Below are 26,227 nucleotides of genomic sequence, written 5' to 3'. Positions count from 1 at the left end.
TGGCTTCCAGAGCCTCTCTCCCACATTTTCCTATGTCGTTGGTGCCCACATGTTCCACCACAGCCAGCTCCTCCCCAGCACTGTCTATAATCCTATCTAGGTAGCACATGAGGTCTGCCAACTTCGCACAAGGTACGCTTCATTTTAAACTCTAGTACAGTTCCATGAGTACAATCGTATCAACTTAAAACTATGCAAACAAAAACTGGACTTCTGAATAAATAATAAACATCTTAACGCTTATCTGAATCTTAGACTATTTAAGTGAGTTTCCTAGTTAGACGTTGTGAAGTAGATATTTAGTGGCCTGTGAGCAGGAAAGTTACTGGGATAATTGTATTTTCATAATTTTACCCAGTTATTCAGTGGCATTTAACCAGATAAACCTAACATGTATTTTTTGGACCAGAATTTTCTAGCGAAGTAGAACTGGGCAAAGCTGAATATCAGTGCTCACTGGCTAAAATTTAACACACACACACACACACACACACACACACACACACACACACACACCCCCCCGGAACACCTCCATCACTGCCTCTTTTTATCTGGATACATTTTGCATGGGTGTTAGGTTTCCCGGACAATATGAGCCAGTAGAGCCACCTTACTCCCCACAGATAGATGGCTAAACATTTTGAAAATGAAGCCTTTGGGGGAAATTTCAAATTGCCCCCAAAGTAGCATGTACTCACAGATATGCTGAAAGGAGGGCAACTTTCAGATAGGCCATTTTGCCAGAATAAATAGGTGTTTAGCTACTTATTTTAGGATAAATGCTTTGAAAATTGCCATCTTAAATACTTAGTAAAGGATTACACGTCTAACATGTATTACTGGGCTAGGGAAGCTTTGTCAAGATCCCTTATATCTTTATGTTATGTTGTGTTATTTATTTTTTATATGCTGCTTTTTGAGACAGTTTCAGGAGGATTACATTCAAATATTGTAGGTATGTCTCTGTCCCCAGAGAAGTATGTCTATAAAGGATATACCTGAGGGAATGCAAGGTGAAGTTTCATAGATTAGATCTTTAATTGCCTCTTTAAGTGTATTTCCCCAATAATTTACATCTATATGGTAGCCGCATTCCACTTCCTAGGGACCTGTCTCCACTTCTAACTACTTTTAACTAAACTTTAGACTTAGGGACCTAGGTTTCTGTTCTCACATATCAGCTCCCTGCAAACTGTGGAGACTTAACCTGTAATCTGTTCCAGGCAGCTTATATCTGAACTTAGAGTCCGATGTACTAAGGCACGTTGACTTTCATACAGAAGTTGCAATTTTTCTTCCTTAAGATTTCTACTGGGATTTGTATACTAATAATCCCAAATAAAACTTACATGCAGAAGTGTCCTGTGGACAACATCACAAAAATGATGTCAGCATCATTTGTAAGTGTGCACCGGGATCTAACAACCATGGAACTTGCTTCTGCCACATACTGCTTGACTAAACACAGAAATAACAAAAATTAGAATAGTCAGCAGGGTTAAAGGGGTCGGGGCTAGTAGGGTAAAAGGAGGCAAGTTAGGTAGGGGATTTAGGAATCTGCTCCTTTACAAGGGCAAACTTGGAGGGAACAGGGAAAAAGGCCCTAATTTGTCACCGTGTACGTCTACTAAAATCCCCCCACTTACGCGCGCAAGACAGCATTCGCACGTCGATATAAAATCGTGCACACATGTACGCTTGGGTAGCCGATTTTATAACATGCGCCCATAAACGTGCAGGTATTAAAATTCACCTCTATAGTATCCACATTTTTCTGAGTAGAGCAGGAAGCAGCCTTGCAAAGTGCAATTCTCTTTTCCTTTCAAAGTTTGTCAAGGGCCAAAGAAGCCTTCCTGAGTGAAAGCTCAAGTTTAATCATAACAGAGGCAAAACCAAAGGCTTAAAGTGCTAGAAACGCAAACCCTTTCCCAGTTTCCTTTAATAATTTGAGGAACAGCAAACCTGCCGTCAAGCGCACAGCACTGGAAAATCTTGGAACTTTTCCAAACAGCTCGTTCAAGCATCTCTAACGACACTTCACCACCTAATAGGCATCCAACACTGAGTAGTTTGAAAAAAAAACCCTACAATATGTACCATCTACTGCCTCATTTTGACTCAATAGCAGCATAATGTTCTAGAAATAAAATATAAATTTTATCACAAGAGATCCGTTCGTTCAGTTGGGGGACATGGTCTGACAATTTTGTTAACCTAGAAACACAAGAAACATGACAGCAGAAAAAGACTCTATGGCCCATTCAGTCTGTCCAGCCATCCAATTAATTTAGCATTATAATTCTCATCATTTCCTTTGAGATCCCCTGTATTTATCCCGTGCTTTCTTGAATTCAGATACTGTTTTTGTCTCCACCACCTCCACTGGGAGACTGTTTCATGCATTCACCACCCTCTCTCTGTAAAGAAATATTTCTGATGACTCAACTCTTGCCCTGCTGTCTTCTTTAAGGCATAGATTAAGTTGCTCAGTTACAGCAAGAGATTTTCTGATAAATGCTATGGAAAATGACCTTTTTTTTTCTAGTAGCAGGAACATCATAGGGGTGAAACTAGAGTAAAAGAAAGTATAAGACTCATCAATGTTACCTGAATTTTTTGAAGCCCAGCGTGTGCCAAACCTGGGATATATGTGCACAAGTTGGGTTCGCGCATGCCGAGCAGATTTTAAAAGCCACCTGTAAACGTGCGTAACTCCCACAGCACGCACATCTCCAAACTTTTCAAACAGGGGCATGGCATGGACTTGGTCAGGGCGGGTCATGGGCGTTTCGGGGTGTGTACCAGAGATGTGAGCGTAAATACTTATGCGCCCGGGCGCGCACCTAGATCCCCTGCTATGATGGAGGTGTAAATTGTAAAATAAAGAAAAATAGGCAGATCTGCGGGGTTTTAAATGTTGGGGCTAACTGGGGGGGGGGGGGGGTGAAATGAAGGCTAATCAACTAGGGGCGATTGGAGGACCTAGCAATTAACTGGGTGAACTGGGAACCAACTAGTATTACTGGCAATGGCGCCACGCACATGCCTTTTAAAATCCTCCCCCTTAAATTGGTCACACATATGCACGAAGCCAGGCTATTTTGTAACATGTGCGCATATACACCCATATATTATAAAATAGTCACTTCCTGGGACACGTGCCAGCACACACACAACAGTGTGCGCCCATGCACCGGTATGAAAGTTACTGTCTCTATGTTTCCTTGTTGCCTGTTAGTGAGATGTAGAGACTGTCTCCATTCTTCTACCTCCCCCACCCAAATCTCCTTTTTATAAAAGGATTCCTTGATGAAAGAAGCTTCTGCTTTTGTTTTCACATTGAAAACTAGGCTAAGGAAGACCAGTCCTCTTTAACATACTATGGGCCAGTAAAAAGCTACTAATATCTGTCAGGCCATACAGCAGCCTATAGGAATGTAATGAAGACTGCAGGAAAACTTAAATCTTCAGATTGTCACTCCAGCTTTACACGTAAAAGTGAATTTTAAAAGCCGAATGTGTGACAAAATCAGAAGATGGGGCGCGTATCTAGCACATTTGAGGGTCCACCTGATTTTATATGCCGCCCACATGTGCGCACAAGTACCCATATGCGGATTTCTTGCATTGGGGGAAAAAAAGGCTGAATGTGGGGGGGGACGGGCATTACAGGGCGGGGCCAAGAGATATGCGTGCGAGTAGCTACGCACCTGATTACGCACCCAGGTACATTCCACTGCAAAGTTACAGCTGCTATGGAGGAGGCATGAGTCTTTATAAAACTATTTCCAGGCAACTCTGAAGTGCTTCAGGGGGTCTGTATTAAGTGGGAGGAGTGCAGGCTAAAGAACCAAAGGGGGTTTGGAGAACCTAAACACAGACTGGGAAAACTGTGAACTGGTGAAACTGGACATGGGCTGGACGCGCATCTGCTATAAAATTCCCTCATTTGTGCATCCCAAATCTGATTGACATTGCTGTGTATGCACAAGCTTAAAATCAGGAGCACACATACACACGCCAGGGCTATTTTATAAGATGCACCCATATGAGCGTGCAGGATATAGAATTGCCACATATCTGGCTGCGCGCCCATATGCACGTGTATATGTGCACCTGTGTGCCCATTTGAAAGTTACCATCATAAGACCTCCCACAAACTACCTACAGATTATCATAAAGCAGGTCACACTCTAGACCTTAAATCTGCAAATACCAATAACTGCCTACTCAATACTTCGCACACGGTATTGTCCTGGTCTGATCACCAATTAATAAAGGCAGAAATTGCCATCAACAAACAAATCAAGAATCCACTATTAACACTCATTTTCAACATCATCAATGACAGATTCTCCTGCTTATTAGGCGTGAGTCCCCAACCATACACACCACAGCGAACACTAAGATTGAAAAACAAAGGACTATTAACTGTACTTACAATGAGGAGTACTCATCTAACGTAAATAAGAGGCCAAATGTTTTCTATGGCAGGCCCCATGTTGTGGAATTCTCTACCAGAGTCATTGCGTTTCATAACAGAAAGAAAGAGCTTTAAACAATGGTATAGAAAATGCCTGAATAAATAATATGTAAATAAATACAAAATGGAAATCTACAACGTTTTGGAGGTTGGTCCTGCATATGAAACTTTTCTATGCTCTTCACTGAATACAGTATTATATTGCTACTCTATCCAGTTCTTGTTCTTCTTGTATTTATAATAATGATGCCATGAAGTTTTCTGCAAATATTTCTTTTTGGAAATCTAAAATGCTAGGATTTTTTTTGCTCTGAAAACCATTACCAATTTGCTGGTTTATATAATACAAAGGATGAGAAACATTGAGGGTTACTTTAGGAAGAAAGGGTCCCAGACATATACAGTATATATAATTAATCTATTGTGCTCAGAATTAACAAGATGAGTGCCAGTTTCTTGTTTATCTTTGCTGTTATTAGCGAAAATAATTAAAATATGATGATCACCAATTTTACTTTTTATTATGTATAATTTAATAGCTAATCTATTTTCTGAAAATAACAATGGTTTCAGTAACTAGAAATGGAAGTTATTCCATATATTGAAAAATGTTGGTTCAAAAACAGCATCTTTGCATTTGTAATTCATATATATTACGGGGCCTATTCAATAAACTCTTGCATGTTTGCCTAAAGCCCTTGCATGCGCGCTAAAAATAGTGAGCTATGCATGAAGGCCTTACCCTAGCATTAGCATGACATACCAAAATGAGCTTGATTTAGGTTAATAATAAAGTAATGTATTATACAAAGAAGAGGTTACCAAGCTTAGCATGCTATTCTCCCCCTCCCCACCACACACACACACACACATTCTTAAGGAAAGCTTGCTAACTGGATGATATTTATTACCTGATAAGACCTGATGTTACATTACTAACTTGAGCTTGTTACTTAGCAAGAATAAGCTAATTAGCTGATCATGCTAAACTGAGAAGGTCCAGTGAATTGAAAACAGAGGGTTTGAAAAATGAAGTTCATAAACAGGTGATAATCCTGTGCAACTGTACTATAGTCCCTTGGAGTTGAATGCATTTGGTTCTTTCTCTTGTGCCAAAACAAAACTCAGCTAACACACACTCTTCACACAAATTCTTACACATATACACGCACACATATTCTTACCACATATAAATCTTCTCGGACAAAGCAGTGGCACATCATAGAGAGAAAGACACTCTTCAAGCAATGTCCCATACTTCGCAATGTAGAAGACACATAGGTTTCATACTGGTATAGACACAGACAGGGTTCAACGTATTGCTATAATTCTTTGGATCATTGCTGTGCTTAGTCTGGCTGAACAGAAGTGTTTGTGGCAGACCTAGGCCCACACTGGCTAACAAAAATCAGGGCCTCCTATAAAGCACCCCAAAGGAGAAAATGACTAGCCAGTAGGGCCCCTGCATTCATTCCCCTCTCCAAATATATAAAGAATAACAAGGGATGTTCCAGGAACCAAATGCTAATTCCAAGCTCCCAGTCACAGTAATTTATTTATTTATTTTATTTAGAAACTTTTATATACCGGCATTAGTGGGTACATCATACCGGTTCACATAATAACTGAAAGTTTGGAAAATACATTTCAACAGGGAGACAGTAACTGGGCAGGGGATAAAATAAATAGGCAGTAGGAAAGATAGTTAAAAAACAAGAAAGTCATAACCAGAGAATACAGTTTATAATTTACAATGATAGTCTCCTTAATATAAGGAGAGGGCAGACCCCTGAAGGGGGAACTGTGAGGGGAGATGGAGAAGGGTTATTCTGGGTAGAGATTGGTTTGTTTGATTAGTAATGAGATTGGTTAGTAATGAGATTGGAGGGTCTGGATGGGAGGGAGGGTGAAGGTGATGGATGTGGGCATTGGGGGGGAGGTTGCTTTCCTGCTGTAGGCCAGAGATTATTGTATTCATTAGATTTTGGAGGGTATATTTACTAAGCCGTGTTAATAGTAAATACTGTTTATCATGCGGTAAGTGCCTTGCGGTAGTGATAACTTGCAGTATTTTAAATATTATGTGTTATTCTACCCCTATAATGCTGGTATGGTAATGAGCTGCTTTGCATGCAAATGTTTTGCAGATGCATGCATAGCAGCTCATTACTAGGCAAGTTCATATAAATAAAATAATGCGACTTACCTGTAAAGATCGCAAGCCGTGCTACTTTAATGAAAGTTAGCTACAACTCAGGGTAATACTAACTTTCCCCGCGAGCATGCAGAGGCTAACATAAGTCCCAGTGCTCCTGGGGCTGTAAGTTAAAGGGCTCCAGTGGCCCAAATGAAACATCCCAAAGAGTAAAAAAAAATCCGGAGTTCTTATGAGATGCCTTCCTCAACCCCTGCAACCTTTAGAGATGGCCCAAATGATCAAAAACATTATAAATACATGTGTTTCAGGCCCCTCCCGCTATCTTCCCAAACCTGCCCCTATGTAAATAAAGTGATCTCCCTCTCAATGTCCTTAGAATCTGCCCCCCGCCACCCAAATTCTTCCGCTCATACCTTGAAAACCCTGGTGGCCTAGTAGGGCCAAGAGCACTCCCTAGGCTTCAGGCCTTGTGCTATCTGAGTTAAAATGGTGCCAGCCGGCTGCATTTCAACTTATTCAGGGCCAAACAATCTGTAGTATTTTCCTGCCAGGGAAAATACTGTGTCTTAGAAAACTGACCATCATGTTGAGAAGCGGGAAAAGGGAATCAGTCAACAGGGCCTGCGTTGAATCACTGGCATGGGAGTTGAGCCGGGATGCCTTCTCAATTTTTTCTAATGCTGCTTAACAGGCTATATTCTTTGAATATAACCTGGTAAATTAAAGTTATATGGGAACACATTCCCAGATAACTCTTAAACCTAACTATAGATATTCAAAGACATCTAATTAAGTTTAAAATGTATCTGTGTATGTAAACCCAAATAACTTTATTTGAGAATATGCAGTACTGCAAGGCCCAGATTTAGACATAGGCATCCAAGGCAATTCTAGGGTGCCAAATTTTGAAGATGCCAAATACCCAAGCCAAAGAGGAGTGAACTATATCAAGGAGTAGCGTGTTCCAGTCATTAAAAGGGCACGCTTATGGCACTCTTGGACTCTCTAGACAGGTAGTAGTAGAGGGACATCACCCACTATCTAATTTCCAGGATCTTCTTACCCCTGTCTCACACTCCCCTCACTCTCTAATTCTGCCAATAGGAGCCCAAATCCTAAATCCATACCTGTGAATAGCTAGGAAAACATATTTACCTAAGGGGGTCATTTTGTAAGGCTTATCACGTGCAATAGCTTGCTAGGGGCAGAGTTGGGGTGGCGAGGGGAGGAGTCGGGGCGGTGTCAGGGCGGACTCCGCAATGTCTTCGCTAGCAGCGATAAGGTAAGACACGTTATTGTCGCCAGTTGCGCACCTAATAGCACTACCTTTCACGGTGGCACTATTGGGTGCGAAAGCCGGCAGCGATAACACCACGGTGGTGCAATGGCTGCCGGCTTTCACAGGCCCGCCCCCCGTTTTTGCTGGATTCACCATTCTGCAATAGAATGGTGAATCCAGGCCTAAGTTATCCATTTTGGGGGATTTAGAAAATAGATCTCAGCATGACTATACTATTTCTGGCATTTTTTACGGCAAGCACTATACATTTTTTGGATCATTTTAAAGTGGTTTTTATAATGAGCTCCTTAAATATTAGACCTATGCACTGGACATTTTTTCCATTTTCCATTTCAGAAATATAGAAATACTATAGTGGAATCCTCAGCCCCAGAAGAACCTGTAGTTAACATTTTGATGCATGAGTCTGAATTTCTGAAAAGGATGCACTAGTGTGAAATTCTGTAAATTCATGCTGATAATAGTGTAGTAACAACAACATTCTCCCCTTATGACACTAGACAACTTGAAAATATTAATTTTATACAGCTCTGCAGGAGACTGAATATTCCTTTATCTTCAACCAGCATGACAACTGTGTGGCACTGGAAGTAGGTGAGAATAATAATTCTCCAAGGCCTTTATATATATTTATGCTGCATTAATCAAAGAGAAGACTGCAAATGCACACAATCCAATGACTTGAAGAAAAATTACTAGCATTGCATTTAGATCTATTCTAGGATAGCCCCATGTGTTAGGGAGTGCAGTAGATGTAAATGCTAATAGTGTTTTACAGTTTGCTGCTCCGATTATTTTAGCACCAATGGATTGTATCATTCAGCACAAAATAATGAGAACTGGTGCTTTTATGAGCAAATCCTGGAAATAGCATCATGTTCAATCAGCTCTATTTTTGCTCTGGCACATGTTTAGCATCATCATAATACTGATCCTGCTGATACTATCCTAGCACAAAGGGCATATGATTTGCTCAGCTATACCAATCATACCAATCACATGTACAATGAAGCAATAATGTATTTCTGTTTTCAGAACAAATGATTACATGTCTGCAGGTGCATGGAGAGCAACATAACAGCAGTACAATTCAAGAAACCTAATTAGAAATTCTGTAATTATCAAAAAAGTTTATATCTTGCTCATCAAATACTGCTTCTTGTGTTTGAAAAATATATTTTCTCTAGTCTTCCCTGTAAAAGAATGTCACATTTTATCCTTTTCTTATAAAGCGTAGTTAGGATAATTGTAATTGTTGCTGTAATATTGGATTCCAAAATGCCTTATAGTCCCAAACTGAGTACTAAGAGATGTGTCTGAGTGTGTAGCTCCTTGAGAAGGTGTCTCTAAATGGATTTGTTTTGCACCTACTAGGGGTGTGCATTCGGTCCTTATGTATTGGCAATCCGCAACGGATGTGGCCATATTCGTTGTATTTGTGGGGAAGCGAAACGTATCACGATTCCCCACAAATACATGAATCTTCGCCAAATTATTCGGCCGCCTAAAGAAACCAATTTAAACAAACCCCCCACCCTCCTGACCCCCCCCCCCCAAGACTTACCAAAACTCCCTGGTGGTCCAGCGGGGGGTCCGGGAGCCATCCCCTGCAGTCACACCCTTGGTGCCGGTTTCAAAATGGCGCCGATAGCCTTTGACCTACTATATCACAGGGGCTTCCAGTAGAGATGTGCATCGTTTTTTGTGTTCGTGTCGTTCTTCGTTTTTCGGCCGCCATGGAAAATGTCGTTATTTTTCGGTTCGGGTCTTTTTTTTCACGAAAAATCGATTTTTAGTTAGTGCGCGCTAACTCCCCGTTAGCGCGCGCTAACTCCCCGTTAGTGCGCGCTAACTCCTGTTAGTGCGCACTAACAAAAACCGTTAGATTTTGTTAGTTTTTGTTAGTTTTTGTTAGTTTTTGTTAGTGCGCACTAACAGGACTTAGCGCGCACTAACGAGGAGTTAGCGCGCACTAACTCCCATTAGTGCGCACTAACCGGAAAAACGAATTTTTGCGAAAAAACAGGAAAATCCTGATTTTTTTCGGGCTCCCTGAAACATGCCGAATTGGACAATTTCGTTGCAATTTTCCAATTCGGCAAAAACGAATGCACATCTCTAGCTTCCAGTGCCATTGGTCAGCCCCTGTCACATGGTAGGAGCAAACGATGGCGCCGATGGCCATGTGACAGGGGCTGACCAATGGCACCGGTAGCCCCTGTGACATAGTAGGTCAAAGGCTATCTGCGCCATTTTGAAACCGGCACCGAAGGTGTGAGTGCAGGGGATGGCTCCCGGACCCCCCGCTGGACCACCAGGGAGTTTTGGTAAGTCTTGGGTGGGTCAGGAGAGTTGGGGGTTGTAGTTAATTTAATTTTAGCGGAGAAACGAATAGAAATCGACGTATTAACATATCAGGGCGCCATACGGCCGAATGCAACATATCTGCCCACCGACGAATCCGAATCCTGAATGCAACGTATGGCGTCCCTCTGCACATCCCTAGCACCTGCTATAACAGGAATGAACCTCACACACAAGCCAGGGTATGTTGGATATGATCTTAATCTGTCAAATTTGATGGGTAGTCCCCATCTAATGTGGGTGTGTGGGTGCCTCCTGTAAAGGACCATTCCATGCACTTGGCTGGCAGGAGCTGCTGGACTGACCCCCACTGGCATCATGGGGGGGTCAGTGGGCAGCTGGTATTGGTGCCAGCTATGTGGTCATTGCTGCTGGCAAGGAGTCTGTTCACCCTCCTCTGAATTGGTCGGCATTGGTTGCAGTGATGTTGATACACGAACCAGGTATTTAACATCCCAGGTTAGAGATGTGAATCGTGTGATCGATCGTCTTAACGATCGATTTTGGCTGGGGTGGGGAGAGAATCGGATCCTCTTGGTTTTGTTTTTTTTTAAATCGTGTAAATCGTAAATCGGGGGAGGGCGGGAAAACCGGCACACTAAAACAACCCTAAAACCCACCCCGACCCTTTAAAATAAATCCCCCACCCTCCCGAACCCCCCCGAAATGTCTTAAATTACCTGGGGTCCAGTGGGGGGGGGGGTCCCGGTGTGATCTTCCATTCTCGGGCCACGGGTGCGTTAATAGAAATGGTGCCGGCGCTACCTTTGCCCTGTCATATGACAGGGCAAAGGTAGCGCCGGTGCCATTTTGGTTCCTGTCCCCCGACGTCACGAGCGTAGGAGATCGCTCCCGGACCCCCGCTGGACCCCCATGGACTTTTGGCCAGCTTGGGGGGGGGCCTCCTGACTCCCACAAGACTTGCCAAAAGTCCAGCGGGGGTCCGGGAACGACCTCCTGCACTCGAATCGTGTTGCCATTTTGCAATACGGCAATATGGCCATACGGCCGGCGCCATTTTGCAATACGGCAGCTGACCACACCCACGGGGGGGAGTCCTGTGAGAGGCCACATGTCAGGCTCAGCTCTGGACACACAAACACAGATAGTTCTTTATTTAGACAGTTTGAGAAGCCACCAGAGGTGGCAGTAGTGAGTAGAAGATGTAGCCCGGCTGGGCTAATATTCCCCAGGGCGCTGGAACAGCGATTTCTCTGGTAGCAGTGCTGTAGTGGAGAGAACTGAGAAAGTGAGTACAATAGAACATTCACAGAGTCCCAAGTATGCAGAATACCCAAGATAAGGAGAGCTGGCCCTCGAGGAGTGAGTACCAGATCCCTGGAGGTAGAGAGACTTGTTGGCAAAGTACTCACACAGCGGTTCCACGTAAGAGATGGCACTGGCACTGGAACGGGGGCAGGCCCTTGAGAAGCGAGTACCTGGTCCAGGGAGACAGCTCTGAGGAGTAGATGATAGTAGTACTCACTGATGGTGTCTGTAGCGAATTCCTCCAAGTAGGAAAGGAGATAGATGCAGGCAGCGGGTCAGGGAACATGGGCCCTCGAGGAGCGAGTACCAGTTACCTGACAGCGACCTGAAAGAAGCAAAGAGGCCCCCGAGGAGTGGGTACCCCGTTAGCAGAAAGAGTCCATTAGAAGTTAGAAGGCAGAGTAGCTGGATATGGAAAGCGAATCCCATCCGTAGATCACCCCTTGCTAACTCAACGGCTAGCAATAAACAGTAGGCTTAAATATCCGGGCAGCGTGATGTCATCACAGGGGGACGCCCCTGAGGAACGCGCCAATGAGGAAATAAGAATGACGGCCGCGCGATGCGTGTGCCCTAAGGTACCTGGAGAGCATGGCAGGAGGCAGCGCCCAAGCCGGTCTGGGGATGCCGGAGAGGATGGCAGACGGACGTCGCGGCAGCCAGGCGTCCATCAAGAGCAGGAGGAGTTGCAGACAAGGCTGAGTGAAGCCGTCGGGCAGCAACGGTCACAACAGTACCCCCCCCCCCCCCTTCAAAGAGCGGTCTCCTCTGCGGGTACCAGGTTTTGGTTTCCCAGGATAAGAGAGATGAAACTGATGGAGCATCTCTTTGTCAAGGATATTAGTCAGAGGCTCTCAAGAATTTTCTTCGGGGCCAAAACCTTCCCACGAAAGAAGGTATTCCAAGGTCTTGTCTTGTCTTCAGATATCAAGGACGGCTTCGACCTTGTATTCTAGGTCATCTTCTGCATTGATGGGAGATGGTTCCTGAGACTTGGAAGAGAACTCACTGGGCCGCAGTCCTCTCACTCCTGAAGAGAGGCAGTGATGTCACTCTCTGGTCCTCTGCCTCTACTGAGCTGGCAAGAGCCACTTGTTGGCTCAGTGCAAGGAACATCCAGAAATTCCCCATGCCTAGTAGTCACAGGGGAGCTGACCCTAGGCTGTGTGAATCCTGATCCCCAATGCATGGTTCCGCAAGGAGGTGCGATGCATACTCCAATGCCTCTGGGAACACCACTTCTATGCCAAGCTCGAGAAGTGCCTCTTTGAGCGGGAATCTCTTCCATTTCTGGGGTACATTGTATCCACCACCGGCTTCCATACCCCGAGAAGGTCGCTAGTATCAGAGACTGGCCACACTCAGTGTGAATCCGTGCTCTCCAGCGTTTCCTTGGTTTCGCTAATTTCTATCGGCACTACATTCCTCGCTACTCATGCATGGTAGCTCCACTCACCGCTCTTACTAGAAAAGGTTCCAATGCCAGGGACTGGTCACCAGAAGCGCTTCGAGCATTTGAAGAACTAAAACACGCCTTTCTCCAGGATTCCTGCCTGCGTCATCCTGACCCTTTGTGGCCGTTTGTAGTGGAAGTGTATGCCTCTGATTTTGCAGTGGGAGCTGTGCTCAGCCAGTTCTCATCCAATGGCGCTCTATTACCTTGCTCCTATTTCTCCCGGAAATTCTCTCCCGCTGAGAGAAACTATGTTATCAGTGACAAGGAACTAAAAGCAGTAAAGATGGCATTCAAGGAGTGGTGGCAATGGCTGGAGGGGGCTCAACACCCTGTCACTGCATATACAGACCACAAGAACTTGGAGTACTTGTGCCAGGCTCAGTGACTGAATCCTCGGCAGGCACGCTGGTCCCTGTTCTTCAGCTGATTTACTTCTCTCTTCGATATCGTCCAGCCTCAAAGAACACTAGAGCTGATGCCCTCTCTCAAACATCTGAGACTGAAGACACCCTGGCCACACCTCAATATATTTTGGACCCAGCTAATGTCCACCTCGCTGCCACCAACTGTTGTGTCGGTCACTGTCCTACATCTCTGCTCTGCCCACCTTACCTCGTTGGTGACTCCCTTCGGGGTTGATGGAAGGCTAGCCGCTGCGGCATCTTCAGGCCATCCTCCTCCAGTGTTCCCGAACCGGCTCAACGCTGCAAGCCGCCATGTTGACCAGATGCCTAAGGGCACGCGCAACCCGACTGATGTACCAGCGTTGGCGCGAACCTCAGGGGCGTCCCCCTGAGATGACGTCACCAGCTCCAGATATTTAAGGTCTCAGTTTTCGCTAACAAGATGAGTTAGCAAGGGTTTGCTTCCTCCTGGTCGCTGCGGATGGGATTCGCTCTCCGCAAACCCAGCTACTCTGCCTCCTCGGACTTCATTAGAGGTACCCGCTCCTCGGGAGCCTTGCTCTCTCTCTTTCTTTTCAGGTCGTAGTCCGGAAGCGGTACTCGCTCCTCGAAGGCCCACGTCCCGGACTTGTTCCTGAATACCACTTCTGCTAAGAAGTCATTGCTGCTTACAACATTAGTGAGTTTCCATCTATCTCTCAGAGCTTTCCCTGGCTCCAGGTACTCGCTCCTCGAGGGCCTAATGCATACCATCTCCTGGGCTGCATCAAGAGACTATTATGTGAGTGTTACCATCAAGGATTTGTTCCAGAACTCTGCATATACTGCCTACTCACTCTCTTAGTATCTCTACAGCTCAGCCACACTGGGATCGCTGTTCCAATACCCGAGGGACTACAGCCCAGCCAGGCACTTCCAGCTCACTACCGCCACCTTTTGTGGTTTAATAAATTGCTTCTAAGAAGTCTTTGTTGCTTAACATCAGTGAGTCTGTATCTATCTCTCAGAGCGTTCCCTGGAACCAGATACTCGCTCCTCGAGGGCCTAATATATTCCAACTCCTGGGCTGCCTTAAGAGACTGTTGTGTGAGTGTTACCATCAAGGACTTGTTCCTGAATGCCGCATGCTTTGCCTACTCCCTTTCTTAGTTTCTCTACAGCTCAGCCATCTGGGGATCGCTGTTCTAGTACCTGAGGGACTACAGCCCAGCCGGGCGCTTCTAGCTCACTACTGCCACCTCTGGTGGTTTACTATATTGAACATAAGAACATAAGAACATGCCATACTGGGACAGACCAAGGGTCCATCAAGCACAGCATCCTGTTTCCAACAGTGGCCAATCCAGGCCATAGGAACCTGGCAATTACCCAAACACTAAGAAGATCCCATGCTACTGATGCAATTAAACGCAATGGCTATTCCCTAAGTAAAATTGATTAATAGCCATTAATGGACTTCTCCTCCAAGAACTTATCCAAACCTTTTTTGAACCCAGCTACACTAATTGCACTAACCACATCCTCTGGTAACAAATTCCAGAGCTTTATTGTGTGTTGAGTGAAGAAGAATTTTCTCCGATTAAAACTAATCGGAGAAAGTTATTTTTTACCCAACGCACAATTAAAGTCTGGAATTTGTTGTCAGAGGATGTGGTTAGTGCAGTTAGTATAGCTGTGTTTAAAAAAGGATTGGATAAATTCTTGGAGGAGAAGTCCATTACCTGCTATTAATTAAGTTGACTTAGAATATAGCCACTGCTATTACTAGCAATGGTAACATGGGATCTTCTTAGTGTTTGGGTAATTGCCAGGTTCTTGTGGCCTGGTTTTGGCCTCTGTTGGAAACAGGATGCTGGGCTTGATGGACCCTTGGTCTGACCCAGCATGGCAATTTCTTATGTTCTTATGTTCTTAAATGTGCCACATGCTAACTTCATGGAGTGCCCCCTAGTCTTTCTATTATCCGAAAGAGTAAATAACCGATTCACATCTACCCGTTCTAGACCTCTCATGATTTTGAACACCTCTATCATATCCCCCCTCAGCCGTCTCTTCTCCAAGCTGAAAAGTCCTAACCTCTTCAGTCTTTCCTCATAGGGGAGCTGTTTCATTCCCCTTATCATTTTGGTAGCCCTTCTCTGTACCTTCTCCATTGCAATTATATCTTTTTTGAGATGTGGCGACCAGAATTGTACACAGTATTCAAGGTAAGGTCTCACCATGGAGCGATATAGGGCATTATGACATTTTCCGTTTTATTCACCATTCCCTTTCTAATAATTCCCAACATTCTGTTTGCTTTTTTGACTGCCGCAGCACATTGCACCAATGATTTCAATGTGTTATCCACTATGACACCTAGATCTCTTTCTTGGGTTGTAGCACCTAATATGGAACCCAACAATGTGTATTTATAGCATGGGTTATTTTTCCCTATATGCATCACATTGCACTTATCCATATTAAATTTCATTTGCCATTTGGATGCCCAATTTTCCAGTCTCACAAGGTCTTCCTGCAATTTATCACAATCTGCTTGTGATTTAACTACTCTGAACAATTTTGTGTCATCTGCAAATTTGATTATCTCACTCGTATTTCTTTCCAGATCATTTATAAATATATTGAACAGTAAGGGTCCCAATACAGATCCCTGAGGCACTCCACTGTCCACTCCCTTCCACTGAGAAAATTGCCCATTTAATCCTACTCTCTGTTTCCTGTCTTTTAGCCAGTTTGCAATCCACGAAAGGACATTGCCACCTATCCCATGACTTTTTACTTTTCCTAGAAGCCTCTCATGAGGAACTTTGTCAAACACCTTCTGAAAATCCAAGTTTACTACATCTACCGGTTTACCTTTGTCCACATGTTTATTAACTCCATCAAAAAAGTGAAGCAGATTTGTGAGGCAAGACTTGCCTTGGGTAAAGCCATGCTGACTTTGTTCCATTAAACCATGTCTTTCTATATGTTCTGTGATTTTGATGTTTAGAACACTTTCTACTATTTTTCCTGGCACTGAAGTCAGGCTAACCAGTCTGTAGTTTCCAGGATCACCCCTGGAGCCCTTTTTAAATATTGGGGTTACATTAGCTATCCTCCAGTCTTTAGGTACAATGGATGATTTTAATGATACGTTACACATTTTTACTAATAGGTCTGAAATTTCATTTTTTAGTTCTTTTAGAACTCTGGGGTGTATACCATCCGGTCCAGGTGATTTACTACTCTTCAGTTTGTCAATTAGGTCTACCACATCTTCTAGGTTCACCGTGATTTGATTCAGTCCATCTGAATCATTACCCATGAAAACTTTCTCCAGTACGGGTACCTCCCCAGCATCCTCTTCAGTAAACACCAAAGCAAAGAAATCATTTAATCTTTCCATGATGGCTTTATCTTCTCTAAGTACCTCTTTAACCAACTTCTTTTCAAATTCTCTCTTAGCCTGTCTTATCAATGTCTTACATTTAACTTGCCAACATTTATGCATTATCCTATTTTCTTCTGTTGGATCCTTCTTCCAATTTTTGAATGAAGATCTTCTGACTAAAATAGCTTCTTTCACCTCCCCTTTTAACCTTGCCAGTAATCATTTTGCCTTCTTTCCACCTTTCTTAATGTGTGGAATACATCTGGACTGTGCTTCTAGAATGGTATTTTTTTAACAATGACCATGCCTCTTGCACATTTTTTTACTTTTCTAGCTGCTCCTTTCAGTTTTTTTCTAACAATTTTTCTCATTTTATCAAAGCTTCCCTTTTAAAACTTTAGCACTAGAGCCGTGGATTTGCATACCGTTCCTCTTCCAGTCATTAATTCAAATTTGATCATATTATGATCACTATTGCCAAGCGGCCCCACCACCATTACCTCTCTCACCAAGTCCTGTGCTCCACTGAGAATCAGATCTAAAATTGCTCCCTCTCTCGTCGGTTCCTGAACCAATTGCTCCATAAAGCTATCATTTATTCCATCCAGGAACGTTATCTCTCTAGCGTATCCCGATGATACATTTACCCAGTCAATATTGGGGTAATTGAAGTCTTCCATTATTACCGCACTACCAATTTGGTTAGTTTCCCTAATTTCTCTTAGCATTTCACTGTCCGTCTCACCATCTTGACCAGGTGGACGGTAGTATACTCCTATCACTATAGTCTTCCCCGACACACAAGGGATTTCTACCCATAAAGATTCAATTTTGCATTTAGTCTCATGCAGGATGTTTATCCTGTTGGACTCTATGCCATCCCAGACATAAAGATCGGACTCGTTCTCTGAGAGCCAGGAGCTCTTTGCATCGCATGCACATGTACAACTTCTCACCGGTGGGTAAAAAATCATACATATGACACTTGATGGAAAAGACTGGGAAGCCCCCCTCTTGCTGCTGGACTGCTGCCTTCATCTTAATTTTGCTCAGTTCCTAGTTAAGTTTTAGGTTGCTATGGGAGTAGGAATGTGTCTAATGTCCTTTAAATGTATTAGTGAATTCACTATATGTCTGGTAGTGGCCTACCAGGGTCTGATGAAACTCTCAATAACGTTTTTTGGGGTTTTTTTAGTGAACGTGGCACCTGCCCTTAAATTAAAGGATGAGCTATGGGTGGGTGGGCGAGGAGTTGGAGGGTTGGGAAATCCAGTCTAACTTCATTTAGTCAGCCGGAGTGACTCACTGCTCTCTTGATTAACAAATGTTGGTACCTATTCAAACTAAATCACACTACCTCAACACCTTTCCAAGGTGAGTAACTGAGCTGAAACTTTCAACCATTTTACTTAGGTATACACTGCTCCTAGCTTATTCTAGCTTCTGGCTACTTTTTTTTTTTGGGGGGGGGTTGTGTTTTTGTTTTTTTTTTAAATACAGACACTCAGTTCTGCTTACTAGCTGCCTTACAGACTTTTAAAAATAAACACACTACCTACTGCTTACTAGCTGCCTTATTGACTGACTATTTAAAAATACATACAGTCTAACTTGTTTATTCACTGCCTTACTGACTATTAAAAGCACAAACCACAAACACACTAAATAATATTCCCAAATAGTTAACTTTGCCCCAATACTTTTAAAAAAGACAATGTCCCAAGCGAAAAACTTACTGATTCCTTTCAGCCACTAGCAAGGTGATCCTCTCCTCTCAGTGTTCTAATAAAAGAACTAGTGTATGTCTGTCTCCTTCACTAAGCCTGACCAATGGTCCCTCTCGGGATTTCCGCTGAGGACGTGGTCACCTGCCACTGGTCCAAGGATCCACCCACAACTATTCTAAATACCAGCTTTATCAACAGAGCTCTCTGACAGATTGCCAACGCCTAGCACAACATCACATCAGATTGCTAACTCCAGCTTTCACTACAGAGCTTTGTTAACAGATTCACATCACCAACATAATTTCTTCAGGCAAGACAGTTATGTCACTCCGTCTTTGAAAAAAGGTCCTATCCTGGGCACATGACTCTTTGACCACCGGCCATCCCGGAAATAACTGCACACTGGAACTCTTAACTCGCTACTACTGGTGGCCTCACATCAGTTGGGATGCCCGGGCATATGTCAGTTCTTGCCCAACTTGTGCCCGACAGAAGCCACTCCCAGGCCGTCCATGGGGGCTCTTGCAGTCATTCCCCATTCCTGAAGAACCATGGACCCACATCTCCACGGGCTTTGTGGTGGACCTACCAGTGTCTGAAGGGAAGCAAATTATATGGGTAACCTTTGATAGGTTCTCGAAGATGGCCCACTTCATGGCACTCCCAAAACTTCCTACTGCACCCAAACTTGCCGAACATATCTTCCGTCTGCACAGTCTACCAAGAATATAGCCTCCGACCGGGGATCACAGTTCACGGCCAAGTATTGGCTAGCACTCTGCAAGAAGTTTGTGGTCCAACTGGATTTCACATCTGCCTTTCATCCACAAGGGAATGGCCAGGCAGAGCAGACTCACCACACTTTAAAAGGCTTTCTCCACTCTTTCATGAGACACAGACAAGATGACTGGGCATCTTTTCCGCCTTGGGCAGAATTCTCTTATAACCATCATGTCCACTCTGCAGAAAGAGCATGCCCATTCCAAATTATCTCTGGGAAGCAACCTACTCCGCCATTGCCCCTACCATTGGCTGTGCCTTCGCTTGCAGCTCAACACACTGCCCAACAACTTTATTTATCAATACTTATTTGTATATGGGTCACATGATTGTTTGTGTCACATTTGTTAAAATTAAGGTGTTCATTTATTTTAATTTTATTTTTCAGTGAATGATTAATAAAGATTTCTGCTTTAATTAATACCATATCAACAATGCTAGTGCTCTTTTCTCCATTCCTTTAGCATGTTTTTCTGCTTGTTTATTGAGCACCTTATAAGATTACATATTACCTGGTCTTTTGTATCTATTATAAGGAAATCATATATTGCAGAAATAGACACGATGTGTGAGGATCATTTAGTTGAAGGGGATTTCACCATCAACAATTTTCTCCCAGGTCACCATTGCCCTAAAGTCGGCCTTGAGAATAGGTTAGTCAGGATTTGGCACCCTGATTAGATTTCCTTGTCAGATATCTAATAAATGGCTGTGGTTATCAGATTTAAACAGGTGTTTATTCATCTTTATGCTTGTCAACTTTGGGAGGGCAACAAAATAAGGTATCATGAATGCCCCAAGTCTCTTAATACTTACATTTAGCCAAAGAAAGCTTCCTCCTGGAGGTCAGAGGATAATAGGGATGTGAATCGTTTTTTGACGATTTAAAATATCGTCTGATATATTTTAAATCGTCAAAAAATCGTTAGGGCCACGATACAATACCAATTCCCCTGATTTATCGTTAAAAAATCGTAAATCGGGGGAAGGGGGAGGGCAGGAAAACCGGCACACTAAAACCCCCTAAAACCCACCCCCAACCCTTTAAATTAAATCCCCCACCCTCCCGAACCCCCCCCAATGCTTTAAATTACCTGGGGATCCGGAGGTGGTCCAGAACGGCGGCGGTCCGGAACGGCCCCCTCAATAGAATCGTCTTCAGCCGGCGCCATTTTTCAAAATGGCCGCCGCAAAATGGCGGCGGCCATAGACAAAAACGATTCGACGGAGGAGGTCGTTCCGGACCCCCGCTGGACTTTTGGCAAGTCTTGTGGGGGTCAGGAGGCCCCCCCAAGCTGGCCAAAAGTTTCCTGGGAGTCCAGCGGGGTTCCGGGAGCGATTTCTTGCCGCAAATCGTTTTTGTACGGAAAATGGCGCCGGCAGGAGATCGACTGCAGGAGGTCGTTCAGCGGGGGTTCCGGACCCGCTGAACGACCTCCTGCACTCGATCTCCTGCCAGCGCCATTTTCCGTACGAAAACGATTCGCGGCAAGAAATCGCTTCCGGAACCCTGCTGGACTCCCAGGAAACTTTTGGCCAGCTTGGGGGGGGCCTCCTGACCCCCACAAGACTTGCCAAAAGTCCAGCGGGGGTCCAGAACGACCTCCTCCGTCGAATCGTTTTTGTCTATGGCTGCCGCCATTTTGCGGCGGCCATTTTGAAAAATGGCGCCAGCTGAAGACAACACGATTCTATTGAGGGGACCGTTCCGGACCGCCGCCGTTCTGGACCACCGCCAGATCCCCAGGTAATTTAAAGCATTTGGGGGGGGGGGTTCGGGAGGGTGGGGGATTTAATTTAAAGGGTCGGGGTGGGTTTTAGGGGGGTTTAGTGTGCCGGCTCACGATTTTAACGATTTTTCACGATAGTTTACACACCCAAACGGCAACAATACGATTCCCTCCCCCTCCCAGCCGAAATCGATCGTTAAGACGATCGAGGACACGATTCACATCTCTAGAGGATAATAATATGAACAGGCAACTTATCAAAGAATGCTAAAAAGTTATTTTTAATCATGCTACTAACACCCAATGTAATTACAACTCTTTCTATATCTTTCGTTCCCATTTTCTTTATCTCAGTTTGCTTCTCTTGATACTTGATGATCTTCTGTCTTTTCATATTTATTTGTTTAAAAAAATAGCCCACTCTGTAACCATTTCTAAGTGGGTAGCAAAGTCAACATTCATAAAAGATATAAAATACAAACAAATAAAACAAAACTTAATCAGTACCATCACAGGTTAAACACTGTAACACAGAACTGTCATTAGCAACTGACACTTCTATTAGCAATGCTGTTTTTATGGTTTCCTCCTTTACTGCAATGTCTAGTTTTCTAGCATCAAGGTTTTATCAACTGGAATGGAAATGCCCCAGGTGATCTTCCTTCAATACATTTGTCAGTTTTACCATTTTTATCTATGCTTGCCGTGAGCCATCTTCTCTGCAGTACATTGTCAGTGTTGCAATTATCAGTCTCTGGTTTTTAGATTTAAACTTTCCTCTCCTTAAACATTCTTGTGTCAAGTTTTAATCTGCAAGTGATAGTTGAAGTAACTCTTTATATTTCCCACTGCTTAGCTTAGTGCATTTCACACTTGGTTTTCCTTGTTTGCAGGTCTGACCCTTTAAAGAGTTCCCCCCCCCCCCCTTGTAAATTCTGTCATTTCTTTCCAGGGATGCACATTTGTTTAAAACAAAATGGTAAATTCTAACACATTTTAATTTTTTTTTTAATTAAATGAAAGAAAAATGAACATAATTTTGTTCATTTTATTCATTTCATTATTACAAAAATTAACATCATAATCACAGTCAAAATACCCCACTTCTGGCCCAACCCCTACTCAAATCTCTTTTCCTGGAGTTTTAAAATGTATTCATGGGGCAGGAGCCATTCTTAGTTGCTCCTGGCCTGTCTCTGACGCTATCAAAAATAGTGCCAGTAGTCTGAGGCTAGTACCATTGTTAATTTTTTGACAAAATGATGCCAACTTGAACTTGGCGAGCGTTATTTTAAACAGCAACAATAAGTAATGGTGCCAGCCTCAATCTGCTGGCTTCAGGCAAGTCAAGTCATTATTTATGGTATGCGTTTCCAACAGGAGAATTAAAAGTATGTTACAGGAATAATTGCAAAATAATTTCAGATTCAATGTGTCCATATGATATATAACAAATATTGCACATTTTCAAGTCACTTATCCGGTGGGCGGGCAGTGAGCAGATCAGGGCAGTGCTATGTAGCCGGATAACTTCTCTGGTTAAGTAGTGATATTTATGTTGCGGTTCTGGCAGCGAGCACCGCGGCCAGGCCCTTACCTCCAGGCTCCCGGACCTGCTCCCGCTTCCAGAGGCCTGATTTGCGGCCTGTTTGGTGGCATCCCTGCTGGGGCTGCGCCGCTGCAAGGTCTCCCGTGGATGCCCAGCTCCTAGGCGCGCGCACGCACCACTCTGGCGCTTTTCTAGGCCGTTTCCCGCCAATGGTGACTCTGCCCAACTCCTGACGTCGGACGCCGCGACCTTGATAAGCCGGCCATGGCCATCCAGTCTTTGCCTTGCAATGGGTTAGCCTCCCGGTTTCCTGTTGCGCTGTGCCCCGGAGTGACTCGCCTTGCTTCGTCGCTCCGTTCCTGCTACAGTACCTGCTAGGTTCCTGCCTGGCTCCAGTACCCAAATCCTGCTACCGTTCCTGCCTGGTTCCAGTACCTGAATCCTGCTACAGTTCCTGCCTGCTTCCAGAACCCGAGCCCAGTTACAGTGTTGCTAACTTGCTACTGTCCTAGTCTGGTTCCAGTTACCTGTCTTAATCCACAACCTGCCTAAGTCCCAGCGGCCGGGTCCCTCTGGGCTCCTCCCGGGGGGGGGCTTTGGCTTCCAAGTGTGCAGCCACCTAAGTCCCAGCGGTTGGGCTCCTATGGGCTCCTCCCTGGGGAGTACCAGCTTCCAGGGTGAAGAGCATCTACCTCCTGCCTGAACATCTGCCTCCCGGCCTGCTATCCATTAGAGACATTGACCACCTTTCCCAGTCTCCAGCAGGTCGGCCCAAGGGTCCACTAAACAGAGACTCCCATAACAATTTAGCCTTAGCTGGATAAGTTATGCAGGTAAATTATACCTGCCAACGCACAGGTTTAACTTAGCCAAATGAAACTTATCTGGCTAAGTAGTGACTGGTATGCAGATATACTGCTGAATATCCCTTGTAACTTAGCCAAATAATTCATATTCAGCAGTTACTTAAATAGCCACCTTTCAAATATGGGATCATTATGCAGAAAATATATAAATATTACAAAATCTGACAAATATTGCTACAATAGCTGGTGTGACAATACAATAGAGTGAATACTAGAGTGCGGAAGCTTCAAGAGTGCTTAAAGCACAATGGGATATGAGGTGCATACAAAGATTTAGTGAGGCTCCAATGTTAATGGTTTGGGCAAAAACTGCTTAAATGTTCCAGGTGTGAGCCAGTTTTTTGTAGGATGGGAGATCTGGAACAAGTTTAATGCAGGATGGTAGGGTATTCAACAGGGTTTGGTCAGGTCCTGCAAAGGACCTCTTTTTGATATTTGGCAAAGCACATTGTTTTTGGGGAGGAAACTGCTAGGCAGGCCTGAAGTAAAGAGATAGGGAGCGGATCTCTTCAGGGCTAAGACCAAGCACCTTTACTCAGTTCTCATTCTCCATAACCTATCTGCTCATTTTGACAATGTGCTTGATGTTACCTAGGTAGAGAGTCCGTCATTGTACAAATCTCATCTTTGTGTGAGTTTCCTCACTCCAAAGGACATCAGATCTTCACAAAAGAACACTTTTCTGTTTGTACATCTCTCTCTGCATGTAAAAGTGGCCCCTAACCCCTACTTCCTAAACCTTACCTCGCGTTAGTAGGTGGGCATCCTATAGTAGCATAAATAGCTAACTACTTCAAGGGCCTTGTACATAGGTGTTCTCTCTCTCTCTCTCTCTCCTGGCCTAAAAATGGCCAAAACAGAATTTGTGAAAAAATCACAAATTGTGTTATGGGCATATCACATGACATCACACAGCTTAATGCAATTTAAAAAGGTGTAGTTATGGCTTCACAGAGCCATCTCACTTTTATGGAAATCCCACCCCGACTCCTCTCCAATCCCTCCCCTTTTAAAAATGTGCACCATGCGTTATGGTGTTTTTCACATGCCAAAACACATGCAAAAACACCTTAATGTGATTTGATAAATGGCCCAGTTAATATGCTACAGAAATGCTCTTTTCATTTATTACATAAACTAGTATAATTTACTCTTTGCAGGCTTCCCACTGAACACTCTTTATTCTACTGCAATCTAATCAAAATTTGGCCATTTGACTTATTATCCTTCAGTGTTGATATGACCATGCAACCCTCTTCTCAAGTTGCTACTGGCTCCCCAACTGCATCTGCATATAGATTTACTCATCTATAAATGCATTCACTCAGCAGATCTTCATTACCTATTTTTCTTCTATCTTTCTAACACCTTTCCTCATGAAGTCCATTCATTCAGCAAGTGACTCTTATCAATGCCTTCCTCCACCACCAACTCCCAACTCCACACTTTCCATCTGTCTGCACTGTATACCTGGAATAGACTTCCTGAGGTGCCTCATTTTTCCTCTCTGGCCATATTCAAATCCCATGCAAAACTGTGCCTTCTGAAGCTGTTTTAAATCTTAACCATTCTCTCTACAATAAATGTACTTCCTATAGAATTGTTTGTCATTTATTTTGTTTTGACTAGATTGTAAGATCTAATATGTATATCTGTACAGTGTTATGTATATCTAGTAGAGTTTTAGAAATTATTAGTAGTAGTCGTAGTAGTAATAGCAGTGAATGCGTGTGCAAAATCAGGAGACTTATTTATTGATAACTATATCAACAATACGTTCATGTGCCCTTTTCTTTCTTATCTCTCCCTTGTCATCTCTAAGGGGATTACATGGTCATGACAGTTTACTTTGACCTAAGCAGACGGATGGGCTATTTTGCTATTCAGACCTATATCCCTTGCATTCTGACAGTGGTTCTGTCCTGGGTATCATTCTGGATTAAAAGAGACTCCACACCTGCACGGACCTCTCTTGGTAAGAACATAATTGAGTATCCAGCAATATCAAGCTTTGTGTCACACAGTGTTGTAAAACATCATTGTTTAAAAAATACCTTGGCAATACAACTGGTTACTTTCCAAAGAGATAATTAATTCTACTCATTAGTTAGCTTGCATAGAAATTAGCTACAGTAGCTTTCAATTCCTGTTGACCTGTTTGAAAATAAAATAAGATCACTTCAGGTGGATTTATGCTGTTAATAAATTAATAATAATGCTCTGGGAATTCTGCATACAATGAAAAATCAAAAACTAACAAAATCAAATCACTTGCACATTGTTGTAAGTTCTAAGAGCAGTTTAAAAAAAAATTGCATAATACTGTTGTAACATAATTACACATGTTATTCAATGTATTATAAATGGTAGAAAAAACATATCATGTATAAATTTGAATCTTTAAATTTAAAGTAAATAAAAGTATTAATTATGCTAAACATTATTAATTCTATCCGGAAGCCCATAAAAGCCAAATATGTTATTAAGAATTAGTGATGTATGGAGTAAATTGAATCAATATACTTCATGGCTCTTAATTTGTGGACAGGGAAGAATAATTTTATTTTGTTGATTTTGACTCATTCTTCACAGAATTTCCTTGAAATATTCCTGCCTTAGGACTATAACACTCTGTCTCCTTATAGATCATGCTCTTAGTCTATCAAATGCTTACTCAATTTCAAGGAAAACAGATGGTCTATAGCCAAATCAAATGCAAGTGCTGCATTCCTGCCAATAAAAGATGCATGCAGCCAACTAAAAAA

General features: G+C 43.4%; 1 protein-coding gene across 1 annotated transcript in view; it reads left to right on the top strand.

Moving 5' to 3' along the window:
• Positions 1–26,227, top strand: part of LOC115094361 (gamma-aminobutyric acid receptor subunit gamma-4-like) — a 643,570-nt gene that overhangs the window by 582,750 nt on the left and 34,593 nt on the right. The window contains exon 7 of the mRNA XM_029607335.1: positions 25,285–25,437. Within this exon, the coding sequence (XP_029463195.1) occupies positions 25,285–25,437 (153 nt within the window). The remainder of the gene's footprint in view (positions 1–25,284; positions 25,438–26,227) is intronic.

This window comes from Rhinatrema bivittatum, chromosome 6, assembly GCF_901001135.1.
Source record: "Rhinatrema bivittatum chromosome 6, aRhiBiv1.1, whole genome shotgun sequence".
NCBI classification, from domain to species: domain Eukaryota; kingdom Metazoa; phylum Chordata; class Amphibia; order Gymnophiona; family Rhinatrematidae; genus Rhinatrema; species Rhinatrema bivittatum.
This window is presented reverse-complemented; position numbering and strand designations above follow the sequence as displayed.